The 20,465-nt window shown below is 44.1% G+C and overlaps 1 protein-coding gene across 1 annotated transcript; it reads left to right on the top strand.

The window, feature by feature from the left end:
* The first annotated feature begins 10,609 nt into the window (after window positions 1-10,609).
* NPY (neuropeptide Y) lies at window positions 10,610-19,982 on the top strand. Its single transcript, XM_040592033.1, has 4 exons — window positions 10,610-10,785; window positions 10,956-11,143; window positions 16,476-16,556; window positions 19,691-19,982. The coding sequence occupies exons 2-4, from the start codon at window positions 10,956-10,958 to the stop codon at window positions 19,713-19,715; spliced, it is 294 nt and encodes a 97-aa protein (XP_040447967.1). The 5' UTR covers window positions 10,610-10,785; the 3' UTR covers window positions 19,716-19,982.
* Window positions 19,983-20,465: the final 483 nt, after the last annotated feature.

Genomic DNA, 20,465 nt, shown 5'->3' with positions numbered 1-20,465 from the left:
CCAGTTCCACCTAAACTGAAGTTGAGGTGGGGTATGGGTGCCTAAGCCACTGGGTGAGGTTTGGAGGCTGTGTGATTCCTGGGGGACCACTCGCTCAGGCAGCAACAGCTTCAGGAGGTGTGCACGGAGTCTCTAGTCCATGAGAATGTAGTACAGCAGGGGGTGGCTGCTGAACTCCCACAGAAGACACTGCAAATTTATTTGCTCACAAGGCACTGCTCAGTCACTTTGTTTTAATGGGACAATGGGTCTGTGTTTTTCCCCGGCAGATTAAACCACTCAGAGTCAGCGTTCCCACTCCTGCCAGGGCTCCCTTTGCCAAGGGTGTTCATCTCCCTGGTTTTAGTCACTCCTCTGCCAAGTACAAGACCAGTGCTTTCCAACAGGGCACTGCAGAGGTGAATTCATGGCTGTTGATGAGACGCTTGGATACTTTGGTAACGAGGAGCACAGAGAAGCCAACAGACAAATACGGTTTCAGTGAAACACACCCAGAGTGAGCCTGACCTGTACTAGCACTGTTATATCAGCAAAGCTGCTGATAAATGAGACTTTGGGAGTCCATCATGGGAATAATATGTCCGTAAAAGCTGCACAAGACTAAAAAACCTCCCCAGTCATATAGTGATGCCACACTGTAATGAGGTTGCCACTTTGGATGGATCTTATTCAGTAGGTAACTGGACTTGGGTTATATGACACTTCTTCAATCTACCTAGAAGGGCAGGGACCAATTCTACAAATGTATGATGTTTAGAAAAGATGCAGAATGGGGCAGTCAGTGTGCAAGAGTCTCCTTTTTGTTTGTTTCCCATACTGTACTTTTATCATCCATCTCATGACTTGGTGGGCATGTTAAGATCTTCTGGAGGCAGAAACAAGCTGAAAACACTGGTTTCAAATGCAGTAAATGCTAAGATTAAAGGTTCACCTGCAAACATATCAGAGACTCTTTTTTAAACATAGCTGATGGCAGCCCTGCCCCTGATATGAGCTGAGCAGGTGGCCACACTAATTAAATAGGCTAACATGTCCTGTTGCAACACATTTAACACTCTTGCCATTAGTAGTTATATAGCCTGGGTGGCAGATGAATTAGTTTGGTCTTTTCCAGCAGTGAAAGCAGCTATAACCCCAAGATAAGCCAATGTTACCAAAGGTTTTCCTGTGTGCTTCAAACTATGTGGTTGGTTTAGGGGAGATTTTGGGGTTTTGTCCACATATTGATGTAACCTGCATTTAAAAAAAAAAAAAAAAAAGGTTTAAATCTAAAACCTGGGAATATAAACTCAATAATAATATCATCACAACAATGCAAAAGTAATGTTATATTAATTTTGCACTGCAAGGTCAGTACATTAAAAGCTGATGTACTAATTCATCACAATGCAATATCACTGCTGAGTTTGAGAAAGTTACAGTAGGGATTGGTTTGATCTAACACCTTTGAATAATGGATCATCTTTTGAATGTGATCTGCATGGCAAAAAAAATAATTGTCTGGAAACTTCTGAGAAATGGGGAATTGATCTGAACAATTAAGAGCATAAGAAAAATACAGAACAGATAGCCAAGAAAATGCCAGAAAATCTTTGCAATATATTTAGTGATTATGTCAATTCTTACAACTAGAGAACTTTTGGCTGGTTTTAAAAATATCTACCAGGTCTGCTATGAAACAAACAAATAACATTTGGGGAATTGCACTGTGCAGTTGAGATTTTATTTCTCAAGAACAACACTTTAGTGGTTCCATCTGAACATACTGAAGTGTGCAAAAGATCACAGGTTTGGCCATTTCTTGTATATCCAGAAACAGATGTACAGATAATTTCACAGACACGCATACTTTATATGGTTGCAGGCAAGTATTGTGGGGATGGGTCCCTTAGAAAAACCCGATCTGTGGGTATGTTGGGTGACTTTCCTCCTCCTCAATGAAATATACAGCTCTGCACTGACTTTTTATTCTATGTGACTATTTATTTGACCACTTTGATACCTGTGTAAAAATTATTATTGTGCCAATGTATTTGTTGTGAATGAGTGCTGACTCTTCAGCAGTGAGGTGACATTATTCCATTGCCAGGCGGGCAGGAAATTGCTGGGGGTGTGTGTGCAAAGTGCTGGCAAATGACAGCTTAATCACATCAATTGCTTCAAACACACATGGGCAGCAAATGGGAATGAAAGGACCAAGCCTATATAAACAACAACAGTGCTATCTCACATCCAGACCTTTCAAGATTGAAAGGGTGGACACTCTGTGTAGCAAGGCTGTGCTTTGCCAGGTGCATTTTGCAGAGCAAAGGCTAAAAGCTGTACCAAGATCTTCTCCCGTGAAGCTATTGCTTGAAGCTTCAAAAAATCTGAGGAGGGTCAACACCTGATCTACTCTCTTCTCTGTAGTCCACTCTTCCAGCTATCAGCACAGCCCTGGTGTTGTACGTGTAGCACATCTGGCAGCATGCTGCCCTTGGCTTCCAGCCTGTAGCTGATCCCTTCATCTGACCCACGCTGATGCTTCCCAGAATTTGGTTCCTATTCAAGCATCACAGCTCTTATAAAGCCCTTTGTCTTTTCCTGCTTTGGGTGGAGGTTAGTGTAATGCATAAAGGGAGCCAAAAGTTTCTAAGTCTGTTCCTTCTCTCATGGGAGAGTGTAGAAAGAAAGGCATTTCCGCACGATCTTAAACTCAAACAAATATAATGGGTAACTCCGTATTTCCTTCTGCAGTCTCTTAGTAGGCAACAATTAGTAGGTGAGGCTACGGACAGCGCAGCAGTAGGATGAGGGGGACCATATCACATCTTGCTTAATTGCTTCTATTTGCATAAATAATATCACTGCTAATTTTAATAAAATAATGTATGATATTAGTAAATAAGAACATACTGTCAAAATGCAAGCAAAGAAAAAGGAGTAAATGGACTTAAATCAGGCAGAATCCATTTTCAGTCATGTTTGTTGAAGGCGTATTTTCTTTTATTTCAACAGGACCTTTACTTAGTGCCCGACAGAAGGTTGTGTGAGTGGATTAAGAGACAATAAGAACTAAAATATGAAATAGATAGTTTTAGCAGTGTGAAGAACTTTAGAAGGTATGTTTCAATACTAGAGTTTGTAATCCATATTCTTGTTATGCTTGTCATATACAACAAAAGCCTGCCCTTAGTGTTACAGCTGTCGTGATCTTTTGCTCCAAACTGCACCAGTGTGCAAGGAAAAAAACCCACAGAATAATGGATAAACATTTCTTTCCTGATGTCAGAATTATTGAATTAGTGGCTGAATATGGAGTTTATTTGATGGAACTCATCCAGTTAGCAGGAGTGAAAGGTGTTAGCTAGGACACAGTCAAGCTGCATAAGGCCAGCGCACAGTTAAGGCCATTTGGACATTTTTTGGGGGGAGTGTATCAAGACATTTCCATGTGTCCCTGCCCTGTGAGACCAGTACAGTTGGTACGACACTATCTTAAGTGTATGACCCTTTCCTAAATCCTAGGCCTGTAGTATTTCAAATGTGCATGTCAGGGTATAAACAAAGGATGAGTTCTAGTATGGAGAACTGTTGTGGTCCTCTGTGGCATCCAAGCACTTGCGATGGCAAAGGATTCCCTGTCACCAGTGTGCAGGTTGTTCTTCAGTTTCTTTGACTGTGCATGACTGGGTAGTCTATGATGCCTATATTTTAAGATGACAGGGAGAGAGGAGCATCTCCTGGTGAGTTCGCAGTTGTCCAGTTGTGATGGACATCTATCTTAGATGAATTGCTCTGCAGCCACCAGTTTTTGCTTTTTTTTTCCTTCTTTTTTTTCCCCTCTTTTTTTTTTTTTTTTTTTTTTTTTACATCATATGGAGACCCTGGACCAATTCTTAAAGCAAACGCCCACTCTTTGGATAGCTAAAGCCAGCAGATGCAAATCCCATCCTGTATTACTCTGAAATTAATCAGTCACCCCTGTCTCCAAGTTTAGATCTGCTTTTAAAATGTGCTGCAACTTTGGCATCCAAGGTTTCCCGTGCTGCGTGCCATGACAAGTAATAAAGCATTCAACACATATAAAATTATGAAACCATACAGGAGAAAGTTAACTCTCAGCTGTGTCGATGTTGCAGGACAGGAAGCAAAAGTGATTCTGACTGTGCTTGGACTGTGAATCTGCTAGGAAAGAAGATGGGATTTTTTAATATCCACATTTTAAGCAGAAGGATATTTTTCAGCTCCAGTGCTTTGAATGTAGATGAATTCACTTCTGTACACATATCAGTAAGTGGTAATATTCTGCGAATAAACACACATAGCAGGGTTTTTCCGAAGCCTTTGCAGATGTCTTTCTTCTATCTGCCTCTGATTTACTCCCTGCAGGTAAGATGTGTGACAGTTCTCCATGTAAGTGTGATTGGATTTCTTCAGTCCTTGGCTCAATCCCATCAGGCAAGTCTTTGTTTTTTCAGTTTCAGGCAGAGTCACTCAACACAATCGCACAGTGTAGCCTTTCTGGACTTCTCTCACTTTCCCTCCTAATTCCCTCTTCACCAGGACTGAAGTCAAGATGTACACTGAAGCTGAGAGTGGTTAATTCTAGTAATTCTGGTTGCCTTTAAGTCATGACAGCTTTGGCAACTTCGTCATCTTATACACATGAAAAACCACTTTCAGCGTGGAAAATTTTTGTTTCTGATATAAAGGCTTGATTCATTTGCTTTAAGCCACTGTCTTCTTGTAAGCTGTTCCTTACTGCCTTTGGTCTCAGCAGTAGACATGTTGCCAGAGGTAGCGTTCTGATCTCCGTCATACTAATCTGTCTTTGTTTTTCCGTTGTCCTGGGGGAGTGGGAAAGGGAGGAAGGTAGAGCAAAACAAATGTCATTACCGTTGCAAATACTGGGTTTGGTTTTGTTACTTATTTGGGTATCGTTGTGTTTCTGTCAAAACTGTGCGTTGTACTGTGTGTCCTCAGGACAATTGCTGATAACCCTCTGACCTTGTTGCAGCATTTCAGAAGTCTCTCTGGCTGTGTTTTCAGAAAAGAAAAATAACAACTTTCAATATAAGGTTCCAATGAACCCGGGTTTTATTTTTCTGGTTTCCAGTCGTATGTTGCTGTGATTGTGAGTCAAATGCTTGCGGGCCTTTGATGTGAAGCTATGAACAACATTGCTTTAAATAGCAAAGAATGTTCTTGTATTGCATCTTGGGTCTGCAGCTCACAGTCAAGTAGTTGTACAGGAGCCATTTGTGCTCACCAGAAGTAGTTCATGTCCAGGAGAGCTCAGAACCAGAAGTAGTTCATGTCCAGGAGAGCTCAGAGAGCATGGCATGTGTCACGCCACCGTGGCACGTAAAGGCACTCGCCACCTTCGCTGAATACCACCCATCTCCCTGGCATCAGCGTTGGGCTTTTCTGGTGCTGCGGTGAAAGGTGGCACACAGGCACAGGAGGTCACATCACAGTGCTAACAAGAGGACAGTGCCAGCTGATGGCTTCCATTCCTGTCTGGTAATCCACAGCGGGAATGCTGTGGGACTGCTGTGGGAGGCTGGTGGTACTCCAAGTTTGCTACGACATACAAAACCTCGACTTGGTTAGGATGTCCCTAAATCACAGTTTAACAGAGGTTGGGAAAAGAATACTGGGGAAATAGTGTAACATTCTATTTCTGTTCTGACAGTCTTAGGAACCTGCTTTTAGATGCCGTCGAGGGTAAGATATATGGGCTTGTGATTTGATCCAATCGCTTTTTCTTCTCTTTTGTATTTTCGTGTTGTTCGTACTCAGCCAGAGCCCTACCTTTTGGTGGAGTGTTACGACCCTGCTTAACGCTGGACTCACAAGGATGCCTCTCGAAAATGGTACTGCTGCTGAACAGGCAGGAAGGGGTGGTCGCTTCAGGGTTAGAGGGTGTTCTGTTCGCCTCTTACCGGCGTGTACAGGTGAGTATGAGTACTGAAAGGGACACATAAAAGTTTGGAAATGTGGGTACCATGAGACATCAAAGCACAATGAGAAGCTGTTTTGAATGTATTGCTAAGCAGACTGAAATCAGCAATACTGTAAAGTGTGTGAGAGTCTGATTTTTTGAGATTAACAGCCCCATTTTCTGTCCAAATAGTTTCAGATAAATTCATGTGAGTGCTGAATAATTATACACCGCTTATCTGACTGAACTTCTAGTCCTAAAGATTCAGCATTTCTGGAAGGTTTGCTCAGCTGTGGAAACCTTTAGTGAGACATTTTAACTGCAACAGCACAGGCAATATCAGCTGATAAAATCTGCCATTTCCAGGTCTCTAGTAAGACATAAATCTTTTCTTCCTTGGGCTCCAGTTTTTAACCCTTTCCCTCTACTAGGAGATTGATCTTGCTTTTGTATTTAAAACAAAGACTATTAATGGGCTATTGTGGAATGTTAGTTTAGGATCACTGATGCACACAACCTTACTGTTATAGCGAGAAAATGATATTATGTGTATTTGTAATAATAAAGAACAGCTTTAATCCCGTGCCTACCACAGAAAGCATGCTATAAATAATATTCTGTCCCAAGTTAATCACACTAAATTTCATTTTAGTTAAGGCAAATATCATGCCCCTGTTTAATGCAATTGTATATATTACCATTAATAAATTACCTGAATTTTCTTTCACATTTATGCTGTTTGTAGAACACTATCATCTTACTTGTTGATATCTTGGAAGTCTTTCCATTCTTAGCGTAGTCTGAAATTTGTAGGCTAAACAGCTGTCTATTGAATCTTTAAATGTCATGACACTAAAACACAGGCAAAATTTGATTGTCATGTTCCTTTTCACTTTTTTCCTATTGACGCTGTACCTGTCATTGATACCTGCTCAGGGCTTTGAAATGCCCTTCTTTCTCTCTGTACGCAGTTAAATACTCTTCAAGCTCTTGATTGCTTCACTATAGTGTAGCCAAGAGTTGCACATTTGCAAGCCCATACTATTTGGCAAATTAAAAACGTGGATATCTAAGTACTGCCATATTTAAGCTATGCCTGTGCCTTTCTGCTCTCTCCCAGGCTGCATTCTTGAACTCCATTCTGTTCTTCCCACCTTTTTTTTTTTTTTTCTTCATCAGCTCTTCTGAGCCTTACTCATTTCTTTCCAACTACCCCGGCTGTCTTCTTGTCCGCCTTTATAGCCCAGCCCAAAGCTGCCTGTGGGAAGTGCAGCCCTGCCATTTGCCAGAATACAAATGCCTGCCTGCTTTATGTGAGGACAGTAACACTGGGCAGGCATCCACGTAGAGTTATCATCAACAGGCATCATCAAAGATGCAGGAGACCTCGACGCTGGAAACCACTTGTAAAACACCCATTAAGATCACTGAGATCCAGGAACACTCTGTCTCACTGGTATACCGGAGCCTATATATGTGTGTAACTTTAGGTATAGGGATTCTTTTTTCAATTTATGAACGTTGTGTTGGGTTTATACTGATGATCATGTTATGTATCCAAAATATATTTTATCTATGTTAAAATGTATATTTTATGGTAGCAACTGGATGAGCCTGTATGAATTTTCAGTGTTTCAAAACAGAAGGAGAGGAAATTTTTGTAATAATTTAGAGAGTGGCTCCAAACATAAAAGTTTCTGGATTCAAGAAAGCTCTGAGGTGTATGCTTCATCTTAAACGATGAAATGGAGCATAAGCACACACCTGGAGCTGAACCTCAATACCGTTACAGAAATAGGCACTATGGAAAGCAGGGTGATCAAAATTTTGGCTCAGCGTTTTGAGTTTCCCAAATTAAACGCTGGAACTGTGCAGAAAGAAGTGTTATTCTGGAGGTGCAGTGAGAGTGGTAAGGTCTGACATCTCATAAACCTTTCGGCCACTCAGAATAGGGGCATGAGTCCAAATTCAGCACAAGCTGGGAGATGCTACTTCATCCAAAGGTAAGACCCAACAGATGAGTTGATTTGGATCACAGTACTGTAGGCAAGAAAACCTCTTCCCAGACCCTGCCAAGCAGCCTGCGGTTGCAGGAGCTGCTGTCTTGTATGGGAGGCAAATTTGATTCCTCCTCATGCATAAGTGAAGGTTTCCTTCACTCCTCAAGCTGTGAAGCAAACTAAACTGACTGGTAGTATGGTCTGTGCCTTGTTTTGGTGGGGAGCTGGTGCTCCAGACCCAGCGTTTCGTAGAGGGACGTAGCAGGTGTGATTCGTCAATCATTTCCTTGGAGGGAGCAGCATCCTGCTCATACCTCACCACTAGGAAAAGGGCAGGGATTCATCCAGGGTTTCTGGAGATGCTGACAGCCGACTGCCGTGGTGGTGGCCTGTGCCAAGACGTGGCAGCATGACACGTCAAGCGATACAGACATACCCACGATGAGGGAATGTCGTTGCCTCCTTATAGCCCAAGTAAGCATGTAGATGGGAGACTTCATGTTTATCTTGCTCTGCTTGCTAGTCTTATTCCTCTTTCTTTGAGCTGCCTTGAAGGTTGATAGTGTAAAAATAGTGGTGCTAGTGGCAGAGAAGCAATCTCACTTACAAGTGGTGAAAGAGTTTAACGGTGAGAAAGTCACCTGCAATTCCTGTGAGCTGGTGGGAGATGGCTGTGGCAGAATCAGGCTGAAACTGGTGAGAGCTGTCAGTGTGGCACACCTTCCCAGATGCTTCAGTCCCCAGTGTGGTGACTGCTTGTCCCCTACACCCCTTAAAAGCTGATAAACTGGATCAGTGCAAGCTTTGGATTAGGCAGGTTATTGGATTCAGCATGGCAGATGGAAAGTGTTGGAAGCACAGTCGCCCTGGAGGGCATTTGCAGGCATCAGGCTGTCAGATCAGCTGCTTCTGTTGAGCCAACGTGAGGGCAGTGCGAACACGGAACGCGCAGGATTGCTGCTGGTGGGAGGACAGGGAAGGCAGGGATGCAGTGAGGCCACTGTGTAAGACGTGATGTCACCCTCTGCGCAGATCTGCTGAAATCAGGAGCTCGAGTTGCTGGCTGTGGCATGGAAAATTATTCACACACATTAAATTCTTCACTCAGGATGTGATAAAAGGCAGCCTGTAATCTTGCTGTAAGGTCTGTGGCCAGTGCACTGTGGAGTCATGAGGATTTCAAAATATCGCTTGATGTTAAGAGCTCTGGAATTTTCTTTGCTTCCATGGCTTGAAATGGATATAGTCTAGTGAGCTTCCTCATACACCGCAAGACCTATTTATTTGCTAGGGTTTGTTTGGGGTTTTTTTTCAGATAATGTTGAGATTCTCTTCCTGGAGTGATGAAAATGGTTTGCTTTTGTGAACTGAATATTGTTTTTCAGAATCTGCTGGATTATTATTAAGCCAATAACTGCATATGATAATGACTACAGAAATTAATAACTACATTTACAGTAACGTATGTACAATATAATTTTAGAATATGCCTTGAAGCTTTCTGTCAGTATGTCTAATGTTCTTACTTGGGTGATTGTTATTTTACCTTCAACCTGAAGTAAAAATTAGATATGATCGGAGTCATGATTTGTCATTCCAACTGGAATTAGTCATTGGTCATCAAGATGCTAATCAGATTACCTGTTTCTAAAACTGAATTTCACTAATACGTATGAATAGTTTTCAACTCCACAAAACTCTTCAACAAATTCTGAAACTTTGTTTAGGTTGGATTTGTCCTACCCAGTGTCAGGCACTCTGGTGCTCAGGTGTCTGGTCCAGCCTGGTTGCCTGGGCTGCTGCTGCAGCCAGTGGAGGAAGGTACGGCGCCAGGAGATGCCCACCCTGCTTACCGCAGACCTCGGTCGGGCGAGGGATCAGCTCGCTGTCAGCGTGCCCAGCTCTCCCCGCTGACTCTGGGCCTGGATAAGTTCAGGGAAACATGTAAATGTGGCACTTGGGCCGGATCAGACCCTGTAGTCCCATGTTGCTGGGAGAAGTTGCTGTCTCCCGGATTCGGAGCGGTTCCCTTGGGCCAGGACAGCTACTGGAAAGGCTGTGGTGATCCCATGGCATTGGTGGGCTGTTTTCTCTGGTCTGTGGCTCAGGCACAGAAATAAACCAGCATAAAGTCACTTTAGAAAAGCCACTCGGGAGGTAGCCCCGGGCAGGGGTGCAGAGGGTCTCCCCGGCAGAGTGGGCACGGAGGGAGGAACGGTTTCACCGCTGCGGCTCTGCTGCCAGGCCCGGGCAGCTAAGCCTCAGGACCGACCCTTTCGCTAAGCCCGATGTCTGAGCTTGGGGCACCGGTCTGGCATTTTTCGTTGCCCCGGACGGTCTCGCTTTCTCGTGCGGCAGCATCCCTGCTCAGGAGCTCGAGCCTGGGGCCGCTCCGGCGCCGCAGGAGCGGGGTAAATCGTTCCCCACGCTCGCTCCCCCTCCCCTGCCGGCGCCGGGCGGCCGCGAAGACGGGCGGTCGGGGCCGGGACACGCGGGGCCGGGCAGGGGCTGGTGCAGGGCCCGGGGGCAGCGGCCGGCTCGGCCCGCGGGTGGGATTTGCCGGGGCGGCGGGGGCGGCGCGCGGGCGGCGGGGGGGGCAGCGGCAGCGCCCGCCCCCTCGGTCCCGCCCGGCCCCGCCCGGCCGGAGCCGCCGTACCGCTCCCGGGGCAGGGGCAGGGGCAGGCGGGAGCGGGGCGGGGGGGACCGGAGCCGGCGAGGCGTGATCGCCCGAGGCCCCTCCTGCCTGCCGGGGAAGCCTTAAAACACCCCGGCGAGGCACGGAGCCCCGCACTCGGGAGCCCCGACGCACGGGCAGAAGCGCCTCGCTGAGCCGAGAGCCGCTCCGCTGCAGCCGCCGCCGTGAGTGCCGCGACGGGGCGGGCACGGGCACGGGCACGGGGGGAGCGGGCGGGCCGGGCCGGGCTGGGGCGCGCTGGGGCGGCCGCGCTGCTCCCGCCGTCGGGGCAGGTGCTGACAGCGCATCCCCTCCCCTCCCTCCCTCCCTCCCTCCCTCCCTCCCCGCCGTGCAGATGCAGGGCACCGTGAGGCTGTGGGTGTCGGTGCTGACTTTCGCCCTGTCGCTGCTGGTCTGCCTGGGGACGCTGACAGAGGCGTACCCCTCCAAACCGGACAGCCCCGGCGAGGATGCCCCCGCAGAGGACATGGCCAGATACTACTCGGCGCTGAGGCACTACATCAACCTCATCACCCGGCAGAGGTAGGCAGAGCGGCCCGGCCGGCATCCCCTTTTCCCACCCCCCGGGCTGCCCGTTTCCTTGGCGAGGGTCAGGGGAGGGAAGCGGGGTGCGCCGGGGTGCCTTGCCCAGCCTCCCCCACTGACACGGGGAAAGACTGTGGCACACAGATTCCTTCCCTTTAGAGAGTGACAGCCACGCACCCCTGAGTTGGCTCTGGGTCTGGAGCTGAATTTCCACCACCCAAGTTGGCAGAAGGGGCAGGGGTTGATGCTGCCTCTGCCCTCTCAGCCCTCTCTACCCCTCGTACAGCCAGGCTGCCAGGCAGAGCATGAACTACAGGGCAGAGTGTATGGGGAGACACCCCCCCCCAAAAAAAAAAAAAAAAAAAAAAAAAAGGGAGAGAAAACACACCTAAGCTGGGAGCTGGAGAGAGTGAGATAGGGCAGTCGGAGCAGTTTCCCACTTCTGTTGCTGCCACTGACTCTAGTGAAGACTTTGATGAGGAAGAAGTGTCCTTCTAGCCTTGCTGAGGAGTTGTGGTAATCCAGGTGCTTTGTGGTTTGCCAGCTACTTGATGCAGCTGCGAGTGCTGAAAAGCCAACTAGTCCTAGCAAAAACCCTCTCGAGACCACTAGCAAGAACCCAAGCTCAAGGTGAAAGGGAAAAGAGTGTGACCCAAACCCGCCTGGCTCTGAACTGGCTTTCTGGGGATGACTGTGCTTTTTAAAGTAGAGGTAAAGGCCCAGTCTGGAAAAAGTGCTAATTATTATCAAAAAATTGTTTTATTTGGGAGCATCTGTCCGGTTTAGACTGTGATGACGTTTCCCCTGAGGTCCCTGAACAGAATGCGACCCAGAAGAGCTTTGACATATTTATCTATTTGTTTAATATCAAAACCAGATGAGAGGTCTAAACTTAGGCTTTCATTTGCCCCTCTAGAAGTCTGAAGAATTAAATTAGAAGGCAGGCTGTTGTGTAAGCGAGAGCTTTCCCGCAAACCCATAACATTGCCTGCCAGTGCACTAATAGCATAACACAGATGAAGAGGAAGATAAAACCACAGATCTTCAGCCTTGGACTTTTAAAGCAATATTCACAACTTGTTCATGTGTAAGGCATGCTTGTGTGTGATAGTCTGTGCTTGGATAACTTTTTGTTTAGATTACAGCTAAAATAATCTGGTCCTCTGCTGCCTTTTCCCCTTGCATGTGGTGGGATCTCCAGGCCGATCTCTCATCTCTTCTTTTGTTTCTTTCATCTCTGATTTCAAAGGTGGTTCCTGTCCAAAACCAGGTCATGTTTAAAAACAAGCAAACAAACAAATCCCAAATGCAACAAAATGAACCTTCTCATCTGTATTTAGCTTCCACTACTGATGTGTGCCATGTATGTTTGCTTTAACATTGACTGTGTAGCTTTTTTTTCTGTAATTTCTGGGGTGCAAGTACAGAACTCAGAAACTGCGACCGCTTTCGTTCTTCTGTGTGGATTTGGGTTCTGAAATGAAATTGTTATTGCTGTTGATTGATAAAAAAATGCAGAATTTAAATTTCTTCTTCAGATTTTACCTAGATTTCCCACCCACGCTCTCATATTTAAAGGGAACAGTATTGACCTGGAAGTACAAGAAAGCTGGCAGAAAAAACCCACTGCAATGGCAACTTCATGATGTGCATTTTAAAGTTGACTACAGAAGTTATCTAAAAAAAAAAAAAAAAAAAAGTGTGTGGTGAATTAACCATGCAAAGATAAAGCAATTGCCTCCTCCGTTTGTAAAGCTTAACTGAGCTCCTGGGGGTTCTGTGTTTCAGCAGTGACACAGTCACTTGCAAAATGAATCAGTAACTTTTGAAGCGTTTTGGACCGGTCTAAGGGCAATCATTTGGTCCGTTTCAGAGGTTGTGCTCAGAGCGTGCTTTCTTCTTACAGCTTTTTACCTCTGCTTTTTGTGCGTGGTGCTGCTTGGGAGCCCTGTAAGGGGGGGCAGAGGAGGGGTCCGGGGGCTCGCCCGGCCCCTCCGGAGGCTGTGTGAGCCGGCAGCGCTCAGCCTCTCACCAGACCTGGTGCCTGCAGCCTGGTCGCTGCAGCTGGTGAGATGGATCAGGAAGAGCGCTTTGGGAAAGGATGAGGAGATCAGTGCTTTTTTTTCTCTTCAGGTTCATCTGATGTTTCTGTGGTTATGAATAACCTGGCTCATCCTCCTGGCTTCGACTTCTGGCCTAACCCAAGCATTTGAGTGTCATTCCCCTGTGATCTACTGTGACCCACAGGGTCTTCACCCCAGCTCCCATGAAGGTTCTTCCTTGCAGACCTTCTTTCTGTTCTTCTCTTTATGTGGCTGCTTTGCTCCCCCTCTCCTCTGAGGTCCTTCCTCTTCAGATCCATCTCACTTAGCTTCAGACATCTGTGTCCATCAGCTTTATACCCTTTTGTGGTTATCTGAGGGAAACAGGTAGTTGTGGGGCACAGGTCACCAGGCCTGTTTCAGGCTTCTGATGACGTCTCTTGTTCCTTATGTGCCAGGTCTTTATAACTTAAAAGAGAGCCTAAGGTAACCAGCAGAGATGCAGACTCCTACCCTGCAGATGTCTGTGTGTCTTTAGTCTCACCTCTGTTCCCAAAAATGTCCTGTGGTCTTTGCCTCGTGCCCCTCTACTGCACCGTTCAGGGGGCTTTTTTCAGAGCCCATCTTTACTCGAAACATTCCCTTTTGCTGCTTGCTGCTGCCTGTACTCCCTCTTGCCAGCAGGCCCCCTTCCCTTCTTGTACCTCGTAGCTTGTTCGTGGATCTGTGGCTCTCCTGTGCTGCAGCAGATCAGGAAGGCCCTTCCTGCTGGAGCTTGAACTATAGGCAGGGCAGAAGATACCTGAAAGTGTGTCTGACCTGGGGAGTGCTGGTGCTCCCGCTTCATGCCAACACCTTTTAATGGGGAAGGGGGCAGATCCTGAGTCCTTCGGGGGGGTTTTGTGGCATTTTTCTGAATCTGACCCACAAGATGCTTTTTTGAGGTCCTTCAGCTCCTGTTGCTGGCCTTGGACCGGTGGGGTTTGCCTCCCAAGGCCCAAGTTTTCATAGGAAGCTTTGAGATTTTGCTAAGGCTGAGATACGAAGTTCCTAGTAAGAACAAGTGTGTTCACTCTTCAATCCCTCTGGCTTCAGCTGGAGCTGTGGGTTATCAGCATGCCAGAAAAAAGGTTTTAATGCCTCAAGCTGAGCATAAACCCCAACTAGATATTTTCACAAAGCTTGGAGCCTCACTCTTTTAAAATAGCAATGATATTTGATAAAAGTGTTTCCCAAACAGCAAATAAAGACTCAGCTTTCTGTATTCACGTGGTCTCAGAGCTGGGTAGGGAAGGCAAGGAGCAAACCATGAAGCAGCTGGAGCAAAGATCTCCCAAGGCATTTGCTTCAGTAAGAAGAGATGGACTCTGTCCATGCCCTCTTTTTAGTATGGCTGTGGCATGGTTCTTTCCCAGTGGCAAAATTACAGAGCAAACGGGAGGTTTAGGCACCTGACATAGGAAGAGTGGCCACTCCTTGGCCAGCCCAGTTGGTCGCAGTCAGCGATCACCTTGCATGCAGCTTTGCCGTGTGAGGACATGGTAGGTCCATCCAGCACAGGTCTAACCAAAGCACAGAAGGGACTCCTATAAAAGATGTCTCTCCAACACAGTCATCTTCATAATTTGACCAAATCTCTGCACTCCAGGGGGTTGCTACCTACTTCTTATTCAGACAAAACTTTCCGAGAGATTAGTGGGATTTTTGCCCAAGTGTGAGTTGTTGGAGCAAGTTGTTGATTTGTTACATCAATTTCTTTAAGATAACAGCAAATTGGATTCCCCCTTGGTTGAAGTCCAGGTCACATCCATGTTAATCAGAGTAGGGAATTAGAAAGAAATAAATCCCTTTGTGGTGATGGAGTGTGAGGTATTTGATTCAGCATCATGCTTGATTGCGTTATTGTAATAGCATTTTACTATGTCTGGCTGGTTCTTTTCAGATACCTGCTTTCAGTCAGCTTAGATTAAGAAATTAAGTTTCTGAAACTGATGCTTTATCTTTCTGGAGCACAGGTGATGTACTAAAATGATTACGGCAATGTAAAAAATACAGAGTTGAATAAAATGATTGAGAAGTGAGGTATGTTTCCACTTCCCAGGAAGTTATGCCATCAACAGGCAAAACTGCTAGCTTTTTAAATATAGTTTTGGAAGGTGGGGTTTTTTTCTTTTAAATTTAGATTAAGTCATTGGAGAAACATAATCTTGATAGTAACGGATAAAATGTAAGTCCTTAATTACACATTTGATTTCTCTGGAATCAGAATTCCACTCAAGAGGCATTCACAAAGCTTTTATCTGTTAATGTACTTTGTGATTCAGACTAATTACATAAACAAGTTACAAACCATGATCTTAATTCTTTCCAACCAAGGAGCGTTTGCTTACAGTTACCACTCTCAGGCTAATGAATCCTTATAGTGATGAAATGTCTGCCACGCTGGCTGCTCATTGTCGCTTCTGTTCTCTCAGGAAAACAGAGCAAATTCTTTCCCAAGAACCAGGAACCACAGTACTTTTTAACTGTTAAGCAATGTATAGTATCCAGGATTTCAAAAAACAAATTAAAAAAAAAATAATAATGGAAAGACAGCTGCTGTGTAGCGATACAGGACAAAGGCAGCCAGTGATATCCCATTTAACAGAGCTCTGAATCAGGAGGCTTTCTTTTCTATAGACATGTAGTTCAAGAGTGATGATCACCTTGGGTAGCTTAGTTTTTAGGACCTAATGCGCTATGCGTTTGGCAGCCCCAAATGTAGTAGCTATCTTGGCCGATTACTTGGCAAACCGAGTTTTGTTTTCTATTAGCTTAATAGATAAATTCCACTCTTCATTTACCTAATTTCTGATGAAGGATACAGTAGCATCTAAACCAAGAAGAAAGTTAATGAGATAATGGAACTGGGTTTGTAGGCAAGAATGACATGCTGGGAGGTCACGTCATGCACAGCTTCCTGCCTCTTCCTTCATGCTCACATAAGATGCAAGATCCTAGAGTATCTAGGAACAGCCATTAAATTGAGAAATATTTGATGTTTCTCGATACTATGATGTAAAATGATTATGGAAAAAATATAGAAAAATACAGAAAAAATTAAAACTGAAGAATGAATATTTTCTCACATGGCTATGTCAGGTTGAGTCAAAGTACTTGCTGGAAAGCTGTATTTATGTCTGCTCTAGTCATTTTTTTCTGAAAAAAATGACTAATGGTTCTGTGTCTAGTCTTCATTTTTAAAAACTGACATATAAAAAAAATTATTTTTTTAAATCTTTCCTTAGATATGGAAAGAGATCAAGCCCAGAGACACTGATCTCAGACCTCTTGTTGAGGGAAAGCACAGAAAATATTCCCAGATCCAGGTATGTATGAATAGGTTTTGTGGAGGCTTTCGCTTCTCATTTAGATTTAACAGTTTCATTTGTTATCAGTAAATACGTTTCACGGGGAGAAAACATATGCCACCAACAGCTGGGTAAACATGTCCTTAAAAAACATTAATTCCCTTTTTGTTAAGAGCTAGCACCACCTATGAATGCAAGAAATGCCTTACTGGATATAATATAGCCCGAACTCCTCGTTTCCTGACTTTGGGAGCACACCATACCTGCTGTGTGGAGGAGGAGAAGCACTCCCACAATGCTTCCCCATACTGGACTTTATTACGCAGAATTGTGTGCCAGTGCCTGATGATGATTCCTTACATACTGGAGCACCAAAGCTGGCATATTTCTACTCATTTGCTGCTCAGACTGGTTCCTCTAAAGATGTGCGAGTGGTGAATACGCACGCACATAACTTATGCACAAATGCACGGCAGTGACTGGTCTTTAAAATACAGTATTTCACATTGGTTTTGTACCCAATATTTTACAAAGGGGAAAAAAGGCCTTTATATTTCCATTTGCTCTTGGTTTGAAATAACACTGGTATTTCAAGCAACAGTGGGGTTTCAAATGTGCATGCTGTATTTATCTAGTTAGGTAATGACACTTCGGCTATAATGTAAGATACTGTAATAGTGACTACAATTTACGCAGCTGAAAAGTAAGTATGTTAAAAAAGTAAGATGCAGGGGAGTTTTGGCTCATGAAAGAAAATACTGGGTTTGATTTTGCTCACAATCAAGCATGAATGAACTCAGTTTAAGTCTTCACTGATAGCCTGAAGTTTGCTGATAATACTTCTACTGCAGAAATAAACATTTTATGCAGTAGTCATCTCGGGAGTCTACAAGCAAATGCTCTGCACTTTCATGAGCTGTGCAAAAGCTCAGTTAGACTAGCTAAATACTTAAGCATAATAGTCTGTAGCACTGAAGTTGGGGCATGATTTTGTTGCTGAAAGGTGACGAAAATTTCTACTGCCATCAAGGGAGGCTGTCCACAAATGAGACTTGTGGAACTTGTGCATAGAGAGACCGTTGACTTATGGTTTGATGACTAACCGCAGCTGTGGGGATGCACTTTTCTCTGCAGATGCTTATGTAAAAAACTGCATGGAGCGCAGTGAAATGTATTAGACTATTTTCTGTTTGGTAATGACAAGGCAGAGCCCTCACATAATGGGAAATTTCCGCTGCCGTGAATTTGAGGCAACACACAGGGTAGCACAAAGTCTTAATACTCTCTGTTATTTTCACCCCTTCATAACAAAACTTCATGGTTGTTATTATTATTGTTTCAATAATGCTATTTATAACACACCAGGGAGAAAAACTCATGAGCAAAATAACAAACTAGTCTGCATTTAAGATCAAGAATTGATGAGAAACAGATTTCTATTTCATACCCCCTGTAACAGCACTTTAAATTGAGTATGGTATCTGTCATTCATCGATGACAATTATGGGAGTACTGGGAACAATGACGTCTAGTTTTCTAGGATAAAACCCTGCATCAATTCTGAACCCTGCTCTAGCTTTTTCCTCCATGTGAGGACATAATTAAATCTCCTTTCTACCCAGCCCAGTGTTTCATGGCACATAAGGAACTTAGTATCTCTGAGTTACCTGTACCACTCTGACTTGGTTGAAACTGTCCAGAGGGTTTGAAAGCTGGTGGGGAAGTCAGGGGAGCCACGCAGGGGTGGGACAGCTGGACACACAGCAGACATGCCCAGGTACAACACAGCTGCCTAAGCCTTCCTCCTGGAGGAAGAAAGGCTGGATGAATAAAAGGCAGGCTGGTATTATTCTGAACTTAAATTAATGAGGTAAATGTTTAGAAACAGTTATATAGGCAGCCAGTTATGGAGCAGATGTAATTTGCGCTCAGTGAAGCAGTGATGAAGAGACGTATTTCATGAGTTCTCGGGAACTGAACTTTGTAACTAAACACTGAGGTACTAATAAACAACTTAATTGTATTCAGCTTGGCTGGCCTGGTTTGGCATTTCACTTTTGCTGACTAAAATATGCCCCAAAGTATTTTGCAGCCTAGGTGTATGACTGACCCTATGAAGAAAGCTTAGAGATTCTTACAGAAACTAGTTAGAAAAATAGGAAGGAATAAAAAAAGAAGGCACCTTAACCTGAGTGCAAGTAAGTTCTTATGACAAAAACAGGATGTGGCATGCTTCTGATCTTGTGGAGTCATGAGAAAATATTTAATACTCAATAACAGGATGCATCTCTCTTAACATTGCCTCTTTGAAAATTAGGACACAGAGGGAAGTAGTAGTCTAGGCTACATTTGCAGTCAGTCGAAGGGTTGGGTATCTCCAAAATGAGCCTTCCATTGTAAAATGGACAGGGTGTCAACTTCCCTCTCACGGTGTCTGTGTCACGGTCTCCAGTGATTGTGGAGGCAGACTAGATGTTTAATCAAGACTAGATGCCCAGCTTTTAGATGGGAAGAATTATGGCAAATGCATTTACCCTGGTGCATCTCCATGTTCTCCCACCTGTTGACTTACTCTCTGTGTAGCCAGAGCAGCTGTTCACAAGCAGAGTACCTCTGGATCAAATCCTGCCCTCAGCGCTTTTTTCAACACATTTCAGATATTTGAGATTGAGCAGTGGAATACCGCGATAGTATTTTAGGATGTTGGTTGTGAACCTCAGTTTTGTTTGAAGGTGCTTACAGCATGACACGATTTTGTTTGGCTCGGTGAACGTTCTTTGGAAATTGTTTACTCCTGAGTTAGAGTAAAAAGTGTCTCTTTAAAAGTATTTGTATTTCAACAGAACATAGTTTTTTAGCTGGTTTTCATGAAGTGCTACTTGATGGCATAAAGCAGTTTTGCAGTGAGTTTCAGTGGTGTAAAACACTGCACCAGGGCAGCAGTATGGAGGGGCAAGTTCTGGTACCAATGCATAGACTTTTGGCCATCCATAATGCCTCTGCTTTGATGTATTCCTTACTGCTGCTATTATTAAAATGAAAATTCTAGGTAGTTCTAACTTCATATTTTTCAGAAGGGGTTTTAAAATGTGTTTAATGTTGTTGTTTTGTTTTGTTGTTTGTTTTTTTTTTATTCATAATGTGTATTGCAGGTTTGAAGATCCTTCAATGTGGTGATGGGATTTTCTGCACACCGTCAAAACTTTTCCTAGTTTTCAGTTCATACTCCATGCCTATGAAGCAAATCATAGCGTCATTCCCACTGCATGCAGCCATTGTACTGAATTCTGTAGAGTTTTTCCATCCTGGTATTTGTATATACCTATATTTAAATAAATTATTTGTGCATTCCAAAATATAACATACTAAATGAAAACAGCCAACTGTGTCATTGGTATAGAAAAGAGTTGTTTTAAACTATTATAACCGAATTATAACCTCCCTGCAGTCTAAAGTAGTATGGACAACAATAGTGTCACAGTTATTACAGCAATTAGTGTGTAAAGTAAGATAAAGACATCATTTATTGTGGCCTCAAACTCAACTCAGCTGCTTGATTTATGCCAAACTGTTTAAAATAATTTATCACAGACTACATAATTTAGGAACATAGTTTTCTGAGAGGCAATTTTTCAGCGGGACCATACTAAAAACTTACTTAATACTTAAATTAACATATGCATTAAAATTAATCGCGTTTTCAAAATACAAAGGAATAAGTCACTGCTTAATTCTGCTAACTCCTCAAAACTGGTTTGAAGGTTGGCTGTAAGCCTGAATTAGGAATTTTAAATGAAACAGATGTAACGTCTTCATTTTGCCAATATGCAAAGCAGCAGGAAACAATATCTAAAGTAACTCATAAAACAAGACAAATCTACAACTGCTTGTGCCAGAAAAGATGCGTCTTAACATTGCCTAAGGCCT

Source organism: Falco naumanni, chromosome 4, assembly GCF_017639655.2.
Source record: "Falco naumanni isolate bFalNau1 chromosome 4, bFalNau1.pat, whole genome shotgun sequence".
Classification (NCBI taxonomy): domain Eukaryota; kingdom Metazoa; phylum Chordata; class Aves; order Falconiformes; family Falconidae; genus Falco; species Falco naumanni.
Note: the sequence above shows the minus strand (reverse complement) of the source record. Positions and strands in the feature narration are given on the sequence as shown.

Bases quoted from the DNA above. Each gene is read 5' to 3' on its own strand.
- NPY (XM_040592033.1), top strand. From the start codon at position 10,956: ATGCAGGGCACCGTGAGGCTGTGGGTGTCGGTGCTGACTTTCGCCCTG. The intron at 11,144-16,475 runs GTAGGCAGAGCG...ATCTTTCCTTAG, and splicing joins AACCTCATCACCCGGCAGAG to ATATGGAAAGAGATCAAGCC. The intron at 16,557-19,690 runs GTATGTATGAAT...TGTGTATTGCAG, and splicing joins GAAAATATTCCCAGATCCAG to GTTTGAAGATCCTTCAATGT.